The sequence below is a fragment of the Varanus komodoensis genome, unplaced genomic scaffold (assembly GCF_004798865.1).
Source record: "Varanus komodoensis strain SLA01 unplaced genomic scaffold, ASM479886v1 scaffold11, whole genome shotgun sequence".
Lineage (NCBI taxonomy): Eukaryota > Metazoa > Chordata > Lepidosauria > Squamata > Varanidae > Varanus > Varanus komodoensis.
In genome coordinates, this window is record NW_025335317.1 from 25,392,827 (window position 1) to 25,416,489 (window position 23,663).

Genomic DNA, 23,663 nt, shown 5'->3' on the forward strand with positions numbered 1-23,663 from the left:
AGAGACCTGTTCTCCCCTGCAAAGGAAGGCAGGACGTGTTCCAACGGAGCAAAGCTCAGGGAACCAAGGTTCCATTTACCGTATTTTTCGCTCTATAAGATGCACTCCCCCCCCCCAAAAGGGGAAATGTCTGTGCATCTTAGAGCGAATGTGTGTGTGCCTGATGCCCGGGACACTGCCGGCCTGCCTGCACCACGTGACACTAGCTGGCCGGCACGCGCTCAGCGTGCACTGCTCCACTCCCCCCCCTCCCGGCGCAGGTGAGAGCTGTGCCACTCAGGGGGAGCGGTGCGGAGGGGAGCGGTGCGGAGGAGGCTTTAACCCACTGGCTGCACGGAGAGACGGATTGCTCACTCCCACCGCCCCGGAAGACCTGCTGCCACACTGCCCGGAAGACCACCACCGGCATGCTGCTGGCCCGGCTGCAGCACACCTGGCCAGCACGCGCTTGGCGCACCCTGCTCCGCCCCCCTCCTCCGGCGCAGGTAAGAGCTGTTAATCACAGGTCGGTGTGTGTTTTCAAATGGCAACCCGTCTTTTAATGAAGCTCATGGGGAAGTGATGGGGAATGTGCCTGTGATTATCAGGAAGCTTTCCATGGATCCCTCCTCTAAAAACTAGGTGCGTCTTATGGTCAGGTGAGTCTTATAGAGCAAAAAATACTGTAGATGCCAGGAAGCATATCCTGACAGTTAGGACCCCAAGGGTGTGGAATGGGCTTCCATGAGAGGTTGTTGAGGCCCCATCAGTGCAGGTGTTCAAGGATAGGCTGGACGTGCACATGGTGGGCATGTCGTGAGTGGAGCCGGCTGGTGCCGGAGGTCAGACTATATGGCCCAGGAGGTTCCTTCTGACTTGCTCTGTTTCTATATTTCTATATATTTAAACTAAAATACCTATGCACTGTTTAATGAACAGGAACAGGGATTATAATTGCAGTGTTTTGAACCAACTTCTCATTTGTGAGCATGGAAGAAATGGGAGGAAAATGGATTCAAGTGTAAACAGTAGGAAACATAGGGTTTAGTAAGATTTCATAGAATCAGAACTGAGGTTGAAAAGTAATTGGGCAATTTGCCTAGGGTGGTGTAATGTGGATTTGGTCACAGTGTATTTTTAATTTAGATGCCAGCAGAATTTATAAACTGCAATTTATTTATTTATTTATTTACACATATTTATAGGCCGCCTATAATTGCCGAGGCCTTCCAAATTATATGTGGTCTGTGTGGTGATACCATAGAAAAGACATGTGCTAAATTGTTAATGTATACCTGATTCAACTAACTTGTGAAATATTTTTATACATGGTACATCATTGGCAATTCTTATCCAGGGAAGATGATGTAAACACTAGCTATCCTGATTATGGAGATGTTGGACATTTGGGATGGAGATAAAACGGAATGTAAATTGTATGAGTGAATCTTCATTTAGTATTTTGAGTGGAATTTCACTTTTTAAAAGGCTGGGCCAACACTGTGAGCTTTCATGTGGTAAAGAAGAGAGTAGGAAGTGATAACAATCATCAAGGCTGTCTTCAGCTTTCTGGAACACCTGGGCATGCTCCATGGTGCAAATGGCCTATGTTGCTGGATTTCTACAATTTGATAAATTTAATTAGATGAGTTCCATTTCTTCTGAGACCCAATCCACCTCATGCAATCCCACTATAACCAGGTTTTTGGGGTTTTTTTAGTAAGTGTTATTCTTAATAAATCTAACAAGAAAAAGAAACTAAAAAAAAATCAGTCATCAAAAACATCAGACCTACTGGGTCAGCCTCCCATATTTTTTCTTTTTATGTTAAACTATAAACATATTTAAATCTATGCATAGTCATGTTTCTCTAGCCAATGATAAAAAGAGTCCCAGGTTTGATAGACGTCTGTATCTTCTTTCTCCTTCAGAGACAAAGTCAATCTGTCCATTTTGGCACAGTCCAAGATCTTTTTTAGAATCAGTTCGTCGGTAGGTGGCTCTTCCAATGTTGGGCAAATGCAATCCTCAACGCAGTAGTTACATGCAGAGTCAAATACATTGCTTGTTTACCAACATCATCAGGTATGATACCTAATAAGAAAACTTCGGGTTTAAATGTTAGAGGTTTTTGTAACATTTCCTCAAGCCATTTGTGTATTTTAATCCAATTTTTTTGCCTTATCACAGGTCCACCACATATGATAAAAAGTACCCAATTTGTGTTTACATTTCCAAAATCCATTTGACATATTTGGAAACATCTTAGCTAACCTATTTTGCGACAAATACCATCTATAAAACATTTTATACAGGTTTTCTTGTATGAGGTTGCTAGTGTTACTTTAATATTTCTTTCCCACAGCTTTTGCCATTTCTCTAACTCAGTATTATATCCAAAATTTTGTGCCCACGTTATCATAGTTTCCTTAACCTATTCATCTTCCATTCTCCTATCCAGTAAGAAATTATCCAATCTTTTAATCATTTTCTCATCTGATTTAAGAATCACATGGTCAAATGCTGTTAACTCCTTATAAAAGCCCCACATTTTATAGTCTTTAGCATATCTCGATTGCATTTGAACCTTGTGCCACCAAGAAATATTCATTGTTCTTGTATTTATTGATTCAATTTCAATCCTCCATCATTATCCAAAATATCATCATATCTCACAATCGTATCAAAATTCAATGTATTTGAATATACAAGAGCTTCCATAGGCAAAAGCCATCTTGGTAATTTAGTATTCAGTTTTATCTTTAACTTTTCCCACACTGACATTAGTGATTTCCTAATATAATGGTTTAAGAAACAACCATGTACCTTACACTTTTCATACCACATATAAGCGTGCCAACCCATTTGCAAATCATGCCCTTCAAGATACAAGATTCTCTTATTTCTTAAAGTTATCCATTCTTTTAGCCACATTAAAACAGAAGCTTGATAATACAACATCCAGTCGGGAAGACCAAAACCCCCATTCCCTTTAGCCTCCAGAAGCATTTTTAATTTAATCCTTGGTTTCTTCTTTTTCCATATCGAGATCTGGGTATTTAAATCGTCAAAGAATTTATTCATTTTAACTAGTGCTATTCTTCCCAACAAGGATAATTGCAAATTAGCCCATTTTCCCACTATAACCAGGTTTATCTGTTGCTACATGCATGCTCCTGCTTTCCTATGCAGGAACTCCTTACATAGGGAAGACATATGTGGATTCTTTGCCTGTCACTGAAAGGAAAGAAACTACTTCCCTTTTATATGAATGAGCTTTGAAAACTAATTGCCTCCTTTTCTGTGATTGACTGGTTCTTAGTGACCTGCTTATTGTCTAGCAAACTTGTCCATCAGTGCTGGTCAGATTAGCTATCAAAATCAGAAAAGAGATTAAAAGGAGCTTCTTAGCAACTCAATGCTTTTGCAATGGTAGTTATCGTCAGCAATGTGTTCTTGATGCCCAGTGCAGCGCATGGTTCCTGGAGCTGCTAGAGAACATCTGCCTGACTAGATTTTGAAAATAGTTTGAAATGGTGCAAAAACCTTGACTCTTAAATCCATGTCTCTTTTTGGGAACTTTGATAGGCCTAACCCCTTGCGTAGAAGGGGTTACTTGTGATGTTTTATTGCTGGGGCTGCAATCCTAAACACATTTGCTAGGAAGTAGTCCCCACTTGAAAACAGCAAATTATTCTTGTGAGTTGACTTGCATAGGATTGCTCTGGCTGAGAATATCTGGGAAACCCATTCAACATACCAGCATGAATCCAAAGTACTGTACAACTAGTTTGTTGTGCCTAAAGCGGCTTTGGAGTTGTGCTTCTCTAGCACAGCTAATCTCTTTTGAAACTGAAGGAAGATGTGATATTATGTGGGAGTCTGCTTAGTGATAGTTAAGTTCCCCTTATTCTCCTTATCTCCATTTGAGATCAATTTAGTTCTCCCGCATTTTATCATCCCATCAACTATGTACAGTATGTACAGCAGGGTAGGCCAAAACATGATGACTGGTCCAATGAGTTGAATGGGAGAATCTGAACTTGGATTAATGTCCTAATCCAACCACTTTACCTCACAGGATTTTATACAGGTGTCTGCCTTGTTATTTGTAACCCTACTTGTTTCCCTACATTTTTTTCTGGTTTTAAAATTTATAATATAAATTTTATATTATAATTTATAAATAAAATTATATTAAGTAAGAAGAGACAGACTATTTGCATAATGTCATTTTATTAGTAACTCTGGGAACTGGCCATTTGGAAGCATCCTTAGACCTTTACAACTCTGGCCTTAATATTGTTCTGGGTTTTTCTTTCCCACTTCTGTTCTGCTTAACATCCTGTGTGATCATTGATGTTCTGAAGAACGCAGAAGCTTGTTCTCCATTTTGTGACATTTTGGTTATCCTACTGTAGATTTTGTGTGGTTGTATGTGTGGGCCAACATGGCTATCTATGTTTTTTCTTAGCGATCAATAGGACTTCCATTACAAGTCAAAAATTAATGGGGTTTTTAAAGCCTTCAGTATATGCACCTAGAAAGCAGCTGGCTTTGGGTGATGGTTCTACTGAATGCTGAATGAGCACCAATCAGAATCACATCTAAAGTTATGAGTTGGAAATTAAATCTGCAAGAAATGATGCTCAGTTTGAAATAAAGCCTAGAATATCGTACAAATTTGACCAGCATGTAATGACTAGCCAGGTAATTATAAACTCCAGTAATTGCACTAGAATGTCAAAATCTGATGGAAAAGTATAGGCAACACTCATCTACTCCTTTGTAAACTTACACAGTGGAAGTTTACACTGTAGTATGTTGGTTATTGCTTGATGTTTATGCAAACATAAACATCCAAGGGGAACCCAAGTTAACAGTAAAAATAATATTATTTAAAGTACTGTGGATGATTAAAGTAACTCAATTGATCTAGATTATACAATAAATAAAAATGAATATTAATTAAAATATTTTTCTGGGCTGTTTTAGGGAATGGTGTAATCCCTGTTTCCACATATTAATCATGAATTAAAACTTCTGTAGCAATCACCAAAAGAAACATTAAATATTTTATTATAGAGATCAGAAATTAGCAGCCTAATTTCTGCTAGCCTCAAATGGTAGTCCCTATCTCATCAGTTACCATTAGAATAGTACATGATGACTGTACCCAATGGAATTGTTTGAAGGTTACTCTTGGGGGCAGGAGACAAAGCCTTGGTTCTTCCACTCTGATTCTATATTCAAAATGGCCCTCTAAGAAGTACAGTAGCTGGCCAGATATTTTATCTGACAATGAGATTTTCTTTTGTTTCTCTGCCAAAAAAAGGTGAAAGATTTTACTTCATTTTTCAAACAGAGAAAAATCAATAGATATTGCATACACTATAAAGCCACAGTAAAGCTGTTTGGGGAGCTACTTTGCTTTTCATGTGTTCAAATGGAAGCTATCCAACCTCATTTCTCTGTGAGAAAAAGAAAATGTTTCAGTCCATAACAGTCCGTTTATCTTGTCTCAGGAGCAAACACAGAAATGACTCAGCATCTTAACTTTAAATAAAACTTTGAAATTCAAAAATGTTTGAGAAGGAAGGTGACTAACAATGTTTATATTTTAGGTTGAAACAGGAAATATGTCTGCAAAATGCTGGTGTTGACCATGTGTATAGTTTCTGAAACCTGTTGGAAGCAGTTTAGCAGCTGTTCAACAAGAAATCAAGGATTTTTTGTTAGACAAGAGTGTATATGCAGTCTTCTGTCAGTAACCTCTGTCATAATGCTCATAAATTCTGTTTCCTATTAAAATTCCAATGACAAATAAAGGCAAATCCTAAAGAAGAAAGGTAGCATAGCAAAGTTACCTTATTTTTCCATATGTACATATGACAGGCTTTCAGTAGGACAATGGATGACAAAATCAAAGGAAAAAATAATACTAAAATATATAAGATTTCAATCTATGTATGAGCTATGAAATAGACTTATAAATGAAATTGAAATTATTAGGGTTGCAGTTAATCACTCAGGTAGCAGCTTCAAAACACTTCTGATCATCTGAAACTGTTCATTAATCACAATTGCTAAAGAGAAGTGAAAAGTAAAAACAGAAGGTAACAGAAATAGGGTCAGAACCCTGAATGGAACTTTTCATATAAGTTATATGAAACTCTGTATCTTATAGAGACCAAAAGAGAGGAAAAAAAAACATTATGATGGCCAGTGCAGAGAAATAAGAGTGCTATCTATAATCTGGTCAGACTACTATCAGCCACATGACAATCACCAGGGCAATGTGTGTGCATCTCTTTGTTTTACATACTGATGTCATGGCCAAATATATACTTACATACCGTGATCTTAAATGCACCTATTTGAAATTAAGTCCCATAAATTTCAGGGAGGTAAATTTCTTTTAGTTATTCTTTGGACAGAAGCATAAGGTACCTGTCCCTCAGGGAAAGCCTGGTTGAATTTTTAAGGTAGTATTAAACAGAAGAGATATTTAATTCTTGAAGTGCCCTCCCACCCCTTGAGATCAGCAACGGATGCCCTTCTCCGGGAACCCTCTGTGAATTATATTAGGAGGGTGAGTACCCAGAGGAGGGCTTTCTCTGCAGTGGTGCCCCATCTATGGAATGCACTCCCCAGAGAGGTCCACCTGGCACCATCATTGTTTGTTTTTCAGCACCAGGCTAAGACCTTTTTAGTTAAAACTTATTTTAATTGCTAAATTATTGTATTTATTAGGCTTTTAAAATTAGCCGAGAATGCACCGGCGGGGGTTTTAAATGTTTTTTTTTTCTTTTAAATTGTTATATTGTTATTGTTTATGTATGTTTTTGTGTATTTTTTGTGAGCCGCCCCGAGGCTTTGTTGTGATGGGGGCGGCTTAGAAATGTTTTAAATAAATAAATAAATAAATAAATAAATAAATAAATAAATAAATAAAATAAGTGTTACCATATTCCACCTATACTATTTTTTCTTAAGCAGGTTTATGCTAGATACTTTCAGCTAGCCTTTTCAAACCAGCTGAGATTTGAAATGGTTTGTATTATGGATGAATAGCATAATACAATAACAAGAAAACAAAACAATGTATGCCATCGTTTTTGCCCATGTTCCACATTGTTTCCTTGTAGCTCAGTGACCATCTATGCATGACATCTCTCTTTCTGAGAAAGCTGGAGATGGACTGCACGTGAACCTTTCCTCAGGTAGAAGTTGTAACTGTTTGCAATATGTCTGCTTGAGGCTGTTCTTGTCATGCAGATTGGAAGATCAGCACCAAACAACTAGCAGGGGAGATAGTGCCAGGTGATGGTAGGTGGTAGCATCAGGAAATAGCATCAGTATCAAGCATAGGTAGTCGCATAGCAGAGCTAATTTATTTATTTATGTATTTTTGAACCAGCCCCTATCGAGGTCTTGGGATGGTTTGACAGTAAAGCAGAATAAAAACAAAACCCAGCACCCTAACTGATTTCTAGCAATAAAACCCATATTAAAATGACAATCAAATCATTAAAGTATTTTATTTATTTATTTATTTATTTATTTATTTAGAACATTTCTATGCTGCCCCATTTGCAAAAAGCCTCGGCAGGGGCTTACAAAATAAATAATCATATAATTAACCTTAAAAACCGGAAACATCTCGGCACAACTATAAAAACCCAATAAATACAATCCATAATTAACAATTAAAATAAATTAAATAACAATTTAGAAGGTATTGGCCTGGCACCAAAAAACAAATAACGACAGCGCCAGGTGGACCTCTCTGGGGAGTGCTTTCCATAGGTGGGGCGCCACCACAGAGAAGGCCCTCCTCCGGGTACTCACCCTCCTAATATCTTTCACAGAGGGTTCCCGGAGAAGGGCCTCTGCCGCTGATCTCAAGGGGCGGGAGGGCATATATGGATGCAAGCGCTGCTTTAGATACCCAGGACTCAAGCCACTGAGGGCTTTATAGATGATAACCAACACCTTGAATTGGGCCCGGACTTCAATGGGAAGCCAGTGAAGCTGACGGAGGACTGGGGTTATATGAGAACAACGCCCAGTCCCCGTCAGCAACCTGGCAGCTCTGTTTTGCACCAATTGAAGTATCCAGACCGTCTTCAAGGGCAGCCCCACGTAGAGCACGTTACAGAAGTCAAGATGGGAAGTCACCAGCGCATGTGTCACTGTTGCAAGGCAGTTGTACTCCAGGTAGGGGCGCAGCTGATGAATCAGCCGAAGCTGGAGGAAAGCGCTCTTCGCCACTGCTGTTACCTGAGCTTCCAGTGAAAGCTCCGGGTCGAGGAGCACTCCCAAGCTGCGGACCTTGTCCCTAAGAGGGAGTGCAACCCCGTTCAGGACAAGGTTCAATACACCCTCTCCGAAGCCCGATCCACCAACCAACAGGACCTCCGTCTTGTCTGGATTGGATTGAGCTTCAGTTTATTGGCCCTCATCCAGCCCATTACCTCGGCCAGGCACCGGTTCAGTACAGCCACTGCCTCACCTGGATTGGTGGAAAACGAGAGGTAGAGCTGGGTATCATCAGCGTACTGATGGTTCCTCAGCCCACACCTCCTGATGACCTCTCCCAGCGGTTTCATGTAGATGTTGAACAGCACAGGGGACAAAATGGATCCCTGCGGTACTCCATGGCATAACTGCCATGGCGCAGAGCCATAGTCCCCCAGCACCACCTTCTGAGACCGGCCATTGAGATAGGAGCGGAACCACTGCAAAGCAGTGCCTCTGACCCCCAATCCCGCAAGCCTATCCAGAAGGATACCATGGTCGATGGTATCGAAAGCCGCTGAGAGGTCCAGGAGAACCAACAGGGACGCACTCCCCCTGTCCTTCTCCCTGCACAGGTCATCGTACAGGGCGACTAAGGCAGATTCAGTACCGTACCCGGGTCTGAAGCCGGACTGAAATGGGTCCAGATAATCAGGTTCATCCAAGAGTGCTTGGAGTTGTCCCGTGACCACCCGCTCCAACACCTTGCCCAGAAACGGGATGTTGGCCACTGGTCTATAATTAGTGGCCATCTCTGGATCCAGTGATACCTTCTTCAGGACCGGTCAAACTACCGCCTCCTTTAAAGGGGCAGGCACCCGACCCTCCCTCAGAGAAGCGTTAACCACTTCCAAGATCCAGGTTCCAATCCTGTGCTTGGACTCATTTATTAACCAAGACGGGCAAGGGTCCAAAAGGCAAGTGGTGGGACGTACTCGTCCAAGCACCTTGTCCACATCATCGGGCTGCAGTAACTGAAACTCATCCAATAATTCTGGACCAGACAGTAGCGTTGGTGTCTCCCTTAAAACCTCTGAATCAATAGTGGAATCCAGCTCATGACGAATCTGAGCGATTTTCTCCCTGAAATGCCTGGCGAAGTCGTCACAGCGGGCCTTTGAGGGTGGAATCAGGTCTTCTTTCGGACCTGGACGAACCAGGCCTTGCACCACTCGAAAGATTCATCCCGTGATTTCCTCCACCTGTGCTCTAGATGTCTGCTGACCCGCTTCATCGCCCATAGTTCAGGCGTATACCAGGGGGATGAACGGGCTCTGCTTGGCGGGAGAGGACGCTTAGGAGTGATCGTGTCAATAGCCCTGGTCATTTCCCCGTTCCACAGTTCAACCAAGGCATTGACAGGAGCACCAGCCTTATCAACCGGGAATTCCCCCAGGGCCTTCAGGAATCCATCCGGATCCATCCGGCTCCGGGGGTGGGCCAACACAATCGGGTCCGCATCCTTACCGAGAGAGAGGCTGCTCTAGAGCTCAAACCTCATGAGGAAGTGATCTGACCATGACAGGGGTGTCAGACATAAGTTCCTCACCCTCAGATCCCCCTCTTCCTGCCCCGTCGAGAAAACCAGGTCCAGAGTGTGTCCACGTTCATGGGTCGGGCCAGTGACATGTTGAGACAGCCCCATGGCCGTCATGGAGGCCATGAGGGCCTGAGCTGCCCTGGTCAGATCTGTCTTGGCATGGAGATTGAAGTCCCCCAGTAGACTTCAATTCCCAGATAATATTCCCAGATACTGGGAAAATACAAAGGGTTTAGCCTGGTACCAAAAAGAATAAAGCGATGGCACCAGGCAAACCTCTCTGGGGAGCGTATTCCATAACTGGGGTGCCACCGCAAAGAAAACCCTTCTCTGGGTAACTACCCTTCTAATCTCCTTCAATGAGGGCTCCTGGAGCCCTGACCTTGGCCGCCAGACTTAAGGCTATTGCCTGTTCTTCGTCGTGGCCTCTGTGCATCACACATATGGGTGCTGCTCCTGTGCAGTGCTTATGGCTGGAAAGATTCAAAAGTTTAACGGTTTTGGCGGGAACTCCACACCCCTCCCCCGCCATGGTATAAAAGGGCAGAGTGCCCGCTATTTCCTCAGTCTTCTTGCAACCGCCATTCGCTGTGCCTCGAGCCTTTCATCTCTCAGTTTGTATACGTATATTCAAGTTTTTCCCTCCCTGTTAGAAGTTTTCTTCTCAATTTCCCCCTTTTCCCTTTTCAAAAAAACCCCAACACCTCCTCTTTCTATCTACTTTGCTATCATCTCATTCTTCCTTGATGGCGCAGCATGTGGCTTTGCGCAAGTGCTCTCAGTGTGGGTCCAAAATGTCCCCATTGCCAGGCCTTTACCAAGCAGGTGAGGAAAAATTGTGAGAATTGCCTGCGCAAACTCTTGTGGGACCAAGCCCTGCTCCAATCTGACCAACTGGCGGGCAAATCTATTCCTCTGTCCTCTGCTTCCACCACACCTCCGCCCTGCCCATCGGCTGATGGTGCCGGAGGGTCAACGCTCCTCTTCATCTCCGCACAAACAAATGGAGAAGAGGAAGCATAGCAGATCCAACAAGTCCTCAGGCCATAAGAAGCCTAAGAAGGACAAGACGGAGAAGTTGGCTCATAAGCCTAAGGAACCCGATCATCACAGGCACTGTGACTCGGGTTCGTCCGCCCGACCTGACCGGCCCTCCAGTTGGCCATGCAAGTGACTCTGCCTGGGTCTCCCAGATGGATCACACCTTCGGTCCAGTCCTCCCATGAACAACGGGACATTCCCTTGTTGGGATCAATCCCTGACGGAGAGATTCGAGACTCTCCTCCAATGGCTCGTTCACTCACTCCACAACCATCACCCAAGACTTTCCCAAGGGCTGCTGCTCAGCAGAAGCAATATCAGCAGCGTGCCTCCATTCGTCCCTCGGAAGAATGGGTGCAGCCGTCCCATAGGACGTCTCATCGCGAGCCATGGGATGATTATCCACCCTACGGTTACTACCTGTCGGTGTGCGATCATACCCTCTCTCCAGTACCGAGAGATGCTCCTTCGATCTCGAGAGTGACTCAGTCCAGACATCCCACTTCGCCTATTGTTTCTTTTTCTAGTCTCCCACCTCGCTGCGATTCAGACTCGGAGGACTCCGAAGTGGCATCGACTTAACCAGACACGGTGAGAGCCAGTGTGGTGTAGTGGTTAAGAGCATGGGACTGGGACTCAGACGATCTGGGTTCTAGTCCCTGCTCAGCCATGGAGCCAACTGGGTGACTTTGGGCCACAGACTCTCAATCCAACCTACCTCACAGGGTTGTTGTTGTGGGGATAAGATGGAGGAGGAGAATGATGTAAGCCACCTTGCGCCCTTTGTAGGAAAAAGGCGGTATATAAATCTAAAAAAAAAAAAAAAAAATTCAACACAGGGTCCCAGCTCACTGGAAGAACCCTATGTAATCTTTGGGGAACTGATGGCAAGGCTTACGAGATCACTTGAGATCGAGGCCCAGTACCGCTTCAATACCGACAAATTTTTACAACATTGTCAAAGGTGAACAGTCAGCCGCCATCTTTTTGCCACTTATTACCACTCTTCGCCAGGCAATGATGTAACTGTGGAACTATCCCAATCACCCTCAACCCACTTTGCGACGATATGAGGCCATGTGTCGAGTCCGTAAGCAAGATATTCCATTCCTCCTCCGTTACCCGAGACCCAACTCGACAGTTGTTGGGTCATCCCAAGGACGTAAGTTGAGGGGACACACTACCCCCCACAAAAAAGAGGGCCACAAGATCGACATGTTGGCTCGACGGATCTATGCTGCTACAAGACTTGGCCTCCGCATTTCCAATTATGAGGCAATGCTGGCTCGATACCAATACTTTATTATGCAGAAGTTAAAAAATATTACAGCTTCTCTTCAAGACCCTTTGACAGTTCAGGGCTCTTCAACGTGTGGACGGATCACAAGATGAAGACTATCCATGAGTCAAGGGCTACAGCTCGCCGGATGGAAGTCCCGAATCAATTGCGCCATAAGTGGTCTTGGTCTCGCCCGTCCTACAGATACCGGCCGTACTCGCAATTAGCGGGCCATCAGCAGTTCCAGCCCTGGCAATAACGTTGGAAGCAACAACAACGCTTCCAACAGAACCGTCATCGTCCCAACTCCAACAAATGTCAACAATGACGGGACGAGTGAACCTCTCCTCTCCTCCTCAACCCACCTTCCCCTCTTCCCTTTGGGGATCGGCTGCAAAGTCGACTCCCCATCTGGGAGTCCATCACATCTGATCAGTGGATTTTATCCATCATACTGCATGGATACAGAATTGAGTTCGATACCGTGCCCCCGCTGGGACTGATCTGATTTACACCTTACTTATCGGTTCTCGTTGACGAAGTCCAGCAGCTTCTTCGTAAAGGAGCGATTCGACAGCTTTCACGCTCCTAGGGGCTCCACAGATTCTACTCAACATATTTCACTATTCATAAGCGTGATGGCGGTCTTCGTCTGTTTCTGGACCTATGTGGCATCAATAGGTTCATCAAGACCACAAAATTTCAGATGACTACCCTCCAAAATATCCTTCCGTTGCTTAGGAGAGAGGATTGGTTCACTTCTCTGGACTTGAAAGATGCCTATTTTTCACATTACCATTCACCCGTCTCACGGGCGTCTTCTTTGGTTCACAGTTGGTTCTGACCTGTTTGAGTACAACATCTTGCCGTTTGGACTGGCTACTGCCCCCTGGGTTTTTATGAAATGTATGGCCCTGGTGTGCGCGCACCTTCGGCTCCAAGGGATTCAAGTATACCCCTACCTGGATGACTGGCTGATTGTCTCCCCGTCTAAGGAAGGCCTTCGGTCAGCACTTCAAACTACTTGTACCCTCTTGGACAAGTTGGGACTATGCATTAACCATGAGAAGTCATGCCTGGTTCCCTCACAGGTCATCGACTTCATTGCAGCCCGTCTTGATTCCACGCTGCCGAGAGCTTTTCTCCCACAGAGTTGGCAAGACAATCTATGTTCATCGATCTGTTGAATCCACATGGACACAGCTGTTCCAGCACTCTCAGTGCAGAAACTTCTCGGCCACATGGCCTCTACAGTCGCTACAGTTCCCCATACCAGGCTACGGATGAGACCAGTTGTGGTGCAACGGACTGTTTCAGTCCCAGCGAGACTCACCTCACCGTCTCCTCCGCCTTCTGACATCCGTTCTCCGGACTCTGTCATGGTGGACTATGCGCCACAATCTGGCTGTAGGCATCCCATTTTGTCCACCTCACCCAACCCTGACTCTGTTTACCAATGCTTCCCTTACGGGTGGGGAGCCCTCTGTGCCAGCCTCTGTACACAGGGCACCTGGGATCACCAGGAGTCTGCCAGACACATCAATTACCTCGAATTCCTGGTGGTCTTCAAAGCCCTTTGATCATTCGAGGACACTCTTCAGCAACACGTTGTGCAAGTTGCCTCCCACAACATTCTCGCTGTATTCTATATAAACAAACAAGGTGGGACGAAGTCCACCCCCCTGCCCCACCTGGTGATGGAACTGTGGGACGGGTGCAACCCCAGGGAGATAATCCTCCTCGCGGTTCACCTGGCCGGTACTGACAACAAGGAGACCAACGCCCTCAGCAGGCAGATGTCGACGACTCACAAATGGGAACTGGATCGTCCGACCTGCCATCGCCTCTTTCAGACCTTGGGCCCTCCAGAAATAGACCTGTTCGCCACCCACACATACAAGGTGTGTGGGATGTTCTGCTCCCGTGCCGGCATTGGCCCGGGATTGACAGGAGACGCTCTCATGATCCCTTGGTCCTAGCCAAGATCGTCTACGTTGGTGCCACGGGAATCCTGATCACCCCCTGGTTGCCCCGTCAACCATTGTTCCCTACTCTTTTCCACCTATCCAGCAGCACCTTTCTCTGCCTGCCCCTCATACCTCATCTAATAACTCAACAGGACGGAGCTGTTCATCACCCGGATCTTCCCTCACTCATTCTAACTGACTGGCTCATTCGATGAACCACGGGGTCCATTTGGTACTGGCAGATTCAGGGACTCTTCCACTTGTCCGTCACTATTCAGATACAGCTTCCATTTCCTCGATTCCGATAGACTTCACATCGAATCCGAGCACTCTCAATCCTGATATTCAATTTATTCTTCATTCTGCCCTAAGACCTGCAACACGTCAGTCTTATGTGGCCAAATGGAAACACTTCACGTTCTTTGCTGAATCTAACAGTTTTACCACTTCTTCAATTTCTTCTCATACCCTCATACATCAATTCCTCAAGGGTTTACAGAACCTTCAACCACCACTTTGTCCAGTTATTCCTACCTGGAGCCTCTCGGTTGTTCTCCAGGCACTCACCCGAGCTCCTTTCGAGCCCCTGGCAACTACTGACTTACGCCTCTTGTCTTCGAAGACTGCCTTTCTCATTGCGGTGACGTCTGCCAGAGGGGATAGTGAACTCTGTGCACTTATGATAGATCCTCCTTACCTGAACTTTCATAAGGAGAAAGTCGTTCTACGCACTGATCCGGCCTTCTTACCCAAGGCTGTGTCTCCTTTCCATATTAACCAGGACATTGTCTTACCAGCCTTTTTCCCTACTCCCGCTACACCAATCGAATGGTCGTTGCATTCTCTCGACATTCATCGCTGCCTTGCCTTCTACCGGTCTCGCACAGTCTTTCCGTAAATCTAACTGCCTCTTTGTTAAATACTTGGACTATGATAAGGGCTCCCCTGTTGGTTCACAGACGCTTTCAAAGTGGATCGTACAGACCATCAAGCTAGCGTATCAGCTTGCCAAATTGGACTTACCTGCCATGCCCAGAGGGCACTCCATGAGGGCAGTAGCAGCTTCCTCTGCCTTTTCTGCTGGCATCCAAATTCAGGACATATGCAAGGCTGCCACCTGGACTATTCCTTGCACCTTTGCCAGACATTACCACCTTGATGTGCGTGCCAGGCACAATCGCTCCTTTGGTCGGGCAGTCCTTTCTTCTTTCCTTCAATGATGACACTGCCCGCCTCCGAGTCTCATAAGCTTGCTAATCACCCATATGTGTGATGCACAGAGGCCACAATGAAGAAAGGCAGGTTGCTCACCTGTAACTGTCATTCTTCGAGTGGCCATCTGTGCATTCACACAACCCACCCACCGGCCCTGCTTGATGTTGGTGAATGGTTTTATACAGTACCATTGCTTTCTTGATACCGGTCCCATTAGTGCTTTCTTTCTATACAGTTCAGCAGGTTTCCTGCAATATCTCTCACTCCCGTGAGGGGGCAAACAATCAGTCTCCAGTAGACTGAGGAAATAGCGGGCACTCCGCCCTTTTATACCATGGGGGGGAGGGGTGTGGAGTTCCCGCCAAAACCATTAAGCTTTTGGATCTTTCTGGCCATAGGCACTGTGCAGGTGCAGCACCCATATGTGTGAATGCACAGATGGCCACTCAAAGAACGACAGTTACAGGTGAGCAAACTGCCTTTGTCATATGATAGATGGGTGGGTAGGCAGGTAGGCAGATGAGTTGCGTACTATGCAACTGGCAAGTGTCCTCAGGGTAGTTCACAGACATAAACATTTAGTTTAACAGATGGTTTGCTGGAAAGTGCACCCGTCTGACAAAATGTGTGAAAAGGGAAAAAAATCACTTCTGACAGAAGTAAGTCACACAGAATGCAGCTGACTCTACCTCTCTGTATATTAAGGATTAGGACATAGCATTTATACATGGTCCTATCCCAAATGATACAGTAATGATAATATGCAGCAATATATTATCACTGTGTACCTAATTTGCACTTAATATTGGAGGAACAATACACAGCCAAGAGACAAGCTAATTACTGGGACTGTGGAAACTTACTTATGTTGAAAAAATCACAGCTGTATCAGACATGTAAACAGAGAATGTGCCCATTTAAATGGAGAAAGTTTAAAAAAAATCCTAACTGTACAACAGAGAAGTAGTACCATCCATTTATCTTGTGCTTTATACAGAATGGAAGGACTCTCTGGCTCCTGATTGGTTTACATTCCATAAATGGGCACAGGGGAGGGACAACAGGAAAGTAGGGTAAATATGTTGTTATTTCACTTAAATGTGGTAGATTAAGACAGTGTTTTGTGTGTTAACCTACATTTCTGCATTTTGAAAGAAATATGTCTGCATTACATACCTCATACAAACAGCTGTTTGAAATTAACTTGATTTGCCAAGTAAAGATTAAACTAGGTAACTCAGAAAGGTCTGTTTTTAAATCATCATTAAAACAAACAGATATCTCCAAAGGCTTCCTTGTTTAGAAAGCTTTCTATTCCAGGTTGACATCCAAATAAAAGTGGCAGTGAAATGGTTTGAGGGGTGTTATTTTCATGGACACAGCCAATCTAATATTTGGAACACTATATGGGGTTGCAAGTCTCCCAATATATAACTAGGAAAAATAGATACACTTGTTTTATACTGTGAAAAAGAGGTTCAAATTCATGGCAGCAAGCCTGCCACTGCTACCAAAAATATCAAAGATAATTTTATTGGCACAAAAGTCTCATCCTCTGAATGCTAATTTTCAGAATTTCTAAGTTCATAGTAAAAATATGAGAGTCAGGTCTTAAGTAATAAGTATAATCTTTTTTGTTACACAAATTTAGCACAAGCTGATCAGATGTACAACAACGTATTTCCAGGACCCAAGGTGGGGTTTTTTAACCACCTCTTTTAACCACCCTGTGAGGTCAAACATAACGTATGCAGAACAAGTAGAACTGAATCATGACAACTTTTTTTAGGGGGGCGGTGCAGGGGAACTTCCTTCAGAAGAGAACAGTTTGAAGTGGCAAAGAGGCAGAGGAAGGGATAGTTAATCCTGCTCTCCTACTTCTTTGAGAAAAAAATGGCTGTTGGGGTATATTTATGCATCCTGGTTATGAACTCCCAATGGTGATGAAGATATGAAACTGGGTGTGGAAATCCCAGCTTCGTATCTTCATCACCACTAGACCACTATTTTAAATAGATGGAATTGAAAGAGCAGTGTGATGCAGAATTAAAGAACTCTCTTTAAAGTATTGCATCTGTCCTTGGGAAGTAGTCACTGGCTGTCTGAAGGATCTGTCCCAGTGGTGTAGTGGCAAATTTAAAAGTGTGTGTGTGTGTGTGGGGGGGGTCTTCATGATAGTCAAAGCCACACCTTAAAGCCATGTCCCCATCATTAACAATCATAGAACCATAGAATAGTAGAGTTGAAAGAGGCCAGAAGACCATTGAGTCTAACCACCTGCTGGTGCTGGACACCAAGTTACACCATCCCACTCAGATGACTGTCCAGTTTCATCTTGAATGCCTCTAATGTGGGACAGCCCACAGCTTCCCCAGGTAATAGGTTCCACTGTTGTACTGCTCCAACAGTAAGGAAATTCTTCCTGGTGTCTAGTCTAAATCTGTTTTTTTAATGTTTAATTTTACTTAAACCTGTTGTTCCATGTCCTGCACTCTGGAGTGAACAATAAGAAATCTTGTCCTCCCTCTTTGTGGCAGCTTTTAAGGTTCTTGTAGAGTGCTACCATATTTCCTATTTGTCTTCTCTTCCTGAGGCTGAACATGCCTAGTTTTTTCAATCTTTCCTCATAGGGCTTTGCCTCCAGTCCCTGAACCATCTTTGTTGCCCTCCCGTTTTTTTTTTCTAGCTTGTCTGCATCTTTTTAAAACTTAGGTGCCCAGAACTGGACACAGTATTCCAGATTGGGCCCAACCAGTGCTGAGTATAGAACAACGAGTACTTAATGTGTTTTAGAAGTGATACTTCTGTTAATGAAGCCCAAAATAGCATTTGCCCTTTTGACAGCTACGTACATCACATTGTTGGCTCATGTTTAGCTTGTGATCTACAACAACTCCAAAATGCTTCTCATTTGCAGTATTGTTCAGCTAAGTGTTACCCATTTGCAGTGATGCATTTGTTTTCTTGTTCCTAAGTGGAGGATTTGGCATTTGTCCCTACTGAATTTCATTCTGTTGCTCTCTTCCCAGTGTTTTAACCTATCAATATCACCCTGTATCTTATCTCTGTCTTCCAGGGTATTTGCTATTCCACCCAGCTTTGTGTCATCTGCAAATTTAATTATCTTTCCATGTACTTCTTCATTTAAATCATTAATAAAAATGTTGATGAGGACCAATCCCAGGACAGAACCCTGTGGCTCCCTATTTGTCACCTCTCCCCAGTTTGATAACATGGAATTGATGGAGTGTGATAGTGCAACTATTAGATAGATCCACAATTGGCTACACAATCTAGTGCACTTTTTGCTAGTTTGCTTAACAGAATGTTGTGGGACACTTTGTCAGAGGCTTTGCTAAAGTCTGGATAGATTATAGACTCATAGAATAGTATTAGAGTTGGAAGGGGCCAAGAAGACCATTGGGGCCCACCCCCTCCTGTTGCAGGTCACCAATTTACACCATCCCACTCAGATGGCTGTCCAGTTTCTTTTTGAATGTCTCTAGTGCGGGAAGCCCATGACCATTCTAAGCAACTGTTTCCACTGGCATATTGCTCTGAAATTGAGGAAACTTTTCCTGATATCTAGCCTGAGTCCAGGTTGTCGCAACTTGAGCTGATTATTCAGTGTCCTACACTCTGGTATCAGCGAGAAGAAATCTTGATCTTCCTCTTTGTCACATCCTTTGAGATAGGGCTATCATTTCTCCCTCCCCTCACTCCAGCCTTCTCTTCTCAGGGCTGAACATACCCTGTTCTCTCCGTCTCTCCTCATAGGATAGTGGTTGCAAACCCTGAATCATTTTTGTTGCCCTCCTATGACCCTTTCTATTTTTTCTGCATCTTTCTTAAATCTTAGTGCCCAGAACAGGACACAGTATTCTAGATAATGTCTAACTAGTGAACTGTACAGGGAAACTATTACTTCTCATGATCTAGAAGTAATACTTCTATTAATGCATTCCAAAATAGCATTTGCTTTTTTTGTGGATGCATTGCATTGTTGGCTCATATTTAGCCTGTTTTCTGCAATGATTCCAAGGTCTTTTTCCTTTTCAGTTCTGTTGAGTCACATATTCCCCATCTTGTATTGATACATTTAGTATCAGGGAAACTCAGGCACTAATTACCCACTCTTATAGAAGAATATATACTTGTATTGTTCCAAGAGCAGCAGTCAGGATTAACAGTCACTGTCTTCTTTATTTTAACTTTCTGTGGCTTCTGCAACTACTGACTTTGTGTGTGCATATGTGTGGGAGAGCAGAATTCATAGTTTAGGGGTTCCAGTTTCTCCAAATATCCAATAATCTTTCATTGTGGTCTTACTGGATTCACACTGAATCATGCATAAAATAGCTTAACTGAAGTAAGCTTTTGAACGGTTATCAGAAGTCTTGGCTAATTTTTCCCATTGATTCTACTTAGTATATTCAAGTTGCAATACTTTTATTTCACTTTAGCCTTTATTTGTCCCAAATAATTATTGGGCTAAGAGTTGCTAGAATAGGCCTCACAGATCTACTATTTGCAGAATAGTAGTCAATCAATTATCAGTCAATCTCCCCAGTTACTCTGGAAACTGACACTCAGTACCCTTGACAAACTATGGTCCCCAAGATTCTTTGGGGAAGTGATAAGAGCTTAAAGTGGAATAAAAGTGTTCTAAATGTGCCATGTGAATGCAAGAAGGATGCGAGGTAGTTTTTGGATCACATGTTACTGAGGATCAGAGGTTGGCCATGCAGGAAAATGTCACAGACAAGCCTCTCCAGATAGGTAGTTCCCAGGAAGTGTTCAAAAAACACCCCTGTTCTTAACTTATTAAATTCAGGACTCCGACACAGTGACAGCTGCGAGCCACAAACCAGGAAAATTACGTCACTTGAGAGGCAGTGGGAGAGTGACAATGACCTTAGCTTCAAGGATCCAGTGCCCCCTCTACTTCACCCCTGATATGCCCTCAAATGTCATCTTCATAGAGAGCAGCTCCTGATTCTCCTAGGGAATAGGGTGGTTGTGAGCAGGAAATGATAAAGCCTTATGGCATCTTAAGGCTATCAAATATTAATTTGTTAATCTTTAGGGTGGCATGAGACTCTTTTGTTACTTTAGCTCTTACCAAGCCACTAACAATCTAGCTCCATTATAGAAGGCAGCATACATTTTGTAAATTCCTGTTGGAAGTAAAATTTTGTTGGAATTATTTTTTTCAAAAACATGGGAGTGAGCAGGGGAGAAAGAGCTGTCAAGTTTATCTGGTAACTGATTTGATCTAAAAACTCACTTGCCTCTTTCAGTTGGCTGGGGGATTCTGGGTGTTGAAGTTCAACACATCTGGAAGGCTTAAGGTTGGGAAAAGTTTATCAGAAGAAGAGTAGATAGCTTACTGTGGCCAGTGTTTTTTACAATATGCCCCAAGTGAAGTTTATAATATGAAAGAGGATTCGGTGTGCACGATGGTATGCACGTGCCCCACCCTTGTCCTAATGCAGTTTTCACCAACCTGGTGCCCTCCAGGTGCTTTGTTTACAGATCCCAGCACAGCTTCCTGGGGATGCTGGAAGTTAGAGTCGAGCGCATTTGGAGGGCGCCACGTTGGGGAAAGCTGCCTTCATGTGCTATTCGGTTTCGGGCTACGGAGCAGGTAGCAGAGTAGCCCTTGTAGGCTGAGTTTGCCACAGATAATTGGAGCTTTTCGTAGTCGCCTTACTCTTTACCAGGTGTGTCCCCTTAGCGCGGCCCTGTGCCACCCACGGTATAGCCAGGGCTCGATCAGCGTTGACGGAAAAGCGCCCTGCAGGGCTCATACACGCGGCCCGTCCAAGGAATCCAAGACCGCCTCGGGAAGTGCCGGGGCGACGCGGGGCAGGGCCCAGGTGAGCGGGGGACGAGCGCCGTCCCCTCGCGCGCGCGCCCGCCCGCCCGCCAGTGCGTGGCGCGAGTGTCAGAGAGGCAGCGAGCGGGCGAAGCGCCGCCAAGGCTGTGGCGCAAGCAGACTTGGTTTGGGGCTGTCCCATTGGCCTCAGCCGGAATGGGGATGATGGGAGGGGGGCGGCGCGGCGCTGGCAGCTCGGCAAGCCCAGGGCGAGGGAGGCCGCGCCTGCTCTTTCCCTTTCTCTTTCGCCGGAGGCGGGGGCCGAGGCAGGCGGCAGCCGCCAGGTATGAGGCAGGAGCGGGGAAGGCGACGCGCGCGGGCAGAGGACGCCGGGGAGAGCGGGAGCGTGGCGGACGGGAGGAAGTCCCGGTCGCAGCCCCGAGAGGGTGCCAAGCTGTGAGCCCAGGCGCTGCCATGGCGCGGAGGAAGCGGTTCCCCGGGGAGGGAACGGGCGGCTTTACGAACAACCCACCCCTCTCCTCCTTCACCCCGTTTGCAAAGACCCATTTGCACAGGCTGCCGTTGGTGAGAAAAGGGACGGCGGGAGAGGGCTTCCTTCCTTCCTTCCTAAACCGAGCGGCCCCCTCAGAGTGAGCGTGACTTCCCGCAGAGGAGGCGCAGGCGTGCGCTTGCTTCATCCTCCACCTTTCGCCTGTCGCTCCAGCCCTGCTCAGACTCCGGGGTGCTGCTGCTTTCCCTATTACAAGGAGCAGGCAAGCTCTGGAGAAAAAACCGTTTGTTCCTCGTGCTGATCCATGCATAATTTGGTTCTGCTGGGGCATCCCCTTTTGTTGTCAGACTTTCATTTTCCGGTTTTTATTTGTGTGTGTGTGTGTGTGTGTTACAGGGCTCAAAGATGTCTAACTCTAAAAAGAAGCAGAGATTAGGAATCGCGACCCCCTGAGAACCCTTGGATTCTGATCAAATGCCTGCAGAAGTCCAGCTGCAAGCAGCAGCGCAGCAGCTCGTGTGATCCCCTCACCTTCGCCTTCCAATTCGCGGCTCAGGTCCAAACCATTTTACTGCCACAGCGTGTGCCACGAATGGCTACCCAGAGGAAACACTTTGTGAAAGATTTCAATCCCCATATCACCTGTTGTATCTGTAAAGGATATCTTATCAAACCAACTACAGTAACTGAGTGCCTCCATACTTGTAAGTAGGATTTTGCGAGGCATCTTAACTATGGACTGCACTGCTCTTTGCTCCAGTTAATGCTGCTAATAGTTCACTGGTCCTGGGATTAAGGTTCATGAATTGTGAAACTGTTTAGCATTTATATAGCATACATTTCAAACATTCAGAGCACAGCATAGGCATAATATATTGGACTTACTCCTTAATATCAATAATTTTGAAGCAGTGAAGGAAGTTTTAATAGATGGAATGTCATCACAGCATACTTTTAAGGAATTAACATTTAGGTGTTGTATATTTTACACTTTTTCCTGGATCTACCTGTGCTTTGTTAAACAGACAAAAGGAATCTTGTTTTAAAGAACTTTGTCTAATAATGACATTTCACTAAATTGTGATACTGCCTGTGTTTGTACAAAAAAACCCAAATGACACAAAGTGACACAGAAAAGTGGCTCTGGGTTCATTACTTTAACAGGTTATTTTAATACAGTGTTTAGGCCTACTGCTCTAAGAAATAGGAACACATGGACTTTTCATTCTTAAGTCCACATGTTCTTCATTTTAGTATCTCTCCTTCTCTTGGAACTATTGAAGTAGTGCCTTTATCTACAAAAGTATACTTTAAGATATCTTTACATGAAATTCATGTTTGCCACATGTAAACATACTTTATCATGGCAAAAGTTTTAAGTCAAATGGTTTAGACTTATGCACTGCTACTGCTGGTCCTATAGGCTGCCTGAATGAAAAATTGCCCAGAAATCATATGTAAACCTCTCTGGACTCTTTGGACCAAGAATGGAGTATAAGTTAATAAATGTGAAAGGGATGTGTGTGTATATAAATACCCAGTAGACACATACATGGGAACTAAAGTGGCAGCATTTTAGTACAAGTCTGGTGAGAGAAAGATGTTTCTATTTCATATGTTATGCCATCCATTGCAAAAGTTTTTATGCTGCTTTTTCTTGCTATTGTTATTAGCTGCATTGAGTGCAGGATAACAATTTTAAAGTAAAAATGGAGCCACACCTGCCACATAAACATGTATCTTGCCTTAAGCCAGAAGCTTTGGTTTACTTGTTCCATGAATTTATTTGATAATCTTTCAAACTTCACTTATACAGTGAACTGGTAAAGCATGAAACCTGAACTTCAGCTGACATTAAAAGAACATAGCTTTACATTATGAGTCTCCATGCATGCTCTGATGTGCACTCTGAGCTCTCTTGCAAGATACCATATCCATTGATTTTAGGTTTGTAAATTAGTTTGTAAATCAGAAGATTTTATTATGGTACTGGTGATGGAGTGCTGGGAAGA

General features: G+C 44.3%; 1 protein-coding gene across 6 annotated transcripts in view; it reads left to right on the forward strand.

Moving 5' to 3' along the window:
• The window catches only part of PCGF5 (polycomb group ring finger 5), a 64,891-nt gene that overhangs the window by 21,678 nt on the left and 19,550 nt on the right, over positions 1-23,663 (forward strand). For 5 of the 6 annotated variants that reach the window (XR_006413783.1, XM_044420632.1, XM_044420633.1 and 2 more), the window contains exon 2: positions 22,048-22,355. Coding sequence is in view for 5 of the 6 variants with exons in the window: in XM_044420632.1 (XP_044276567.1) it covers positions 22,244-22,355 (112 nt within the window). In the remaining variant the exon portion in view is untranslated. Of the gene's footprint in view, positions 1-21,405; positions 21,485-22,047; positions 22,356-23,663 lie in introns of those variants that run through there. The other variant, XM_044420631.1, reaches the window with a different exon arrangement.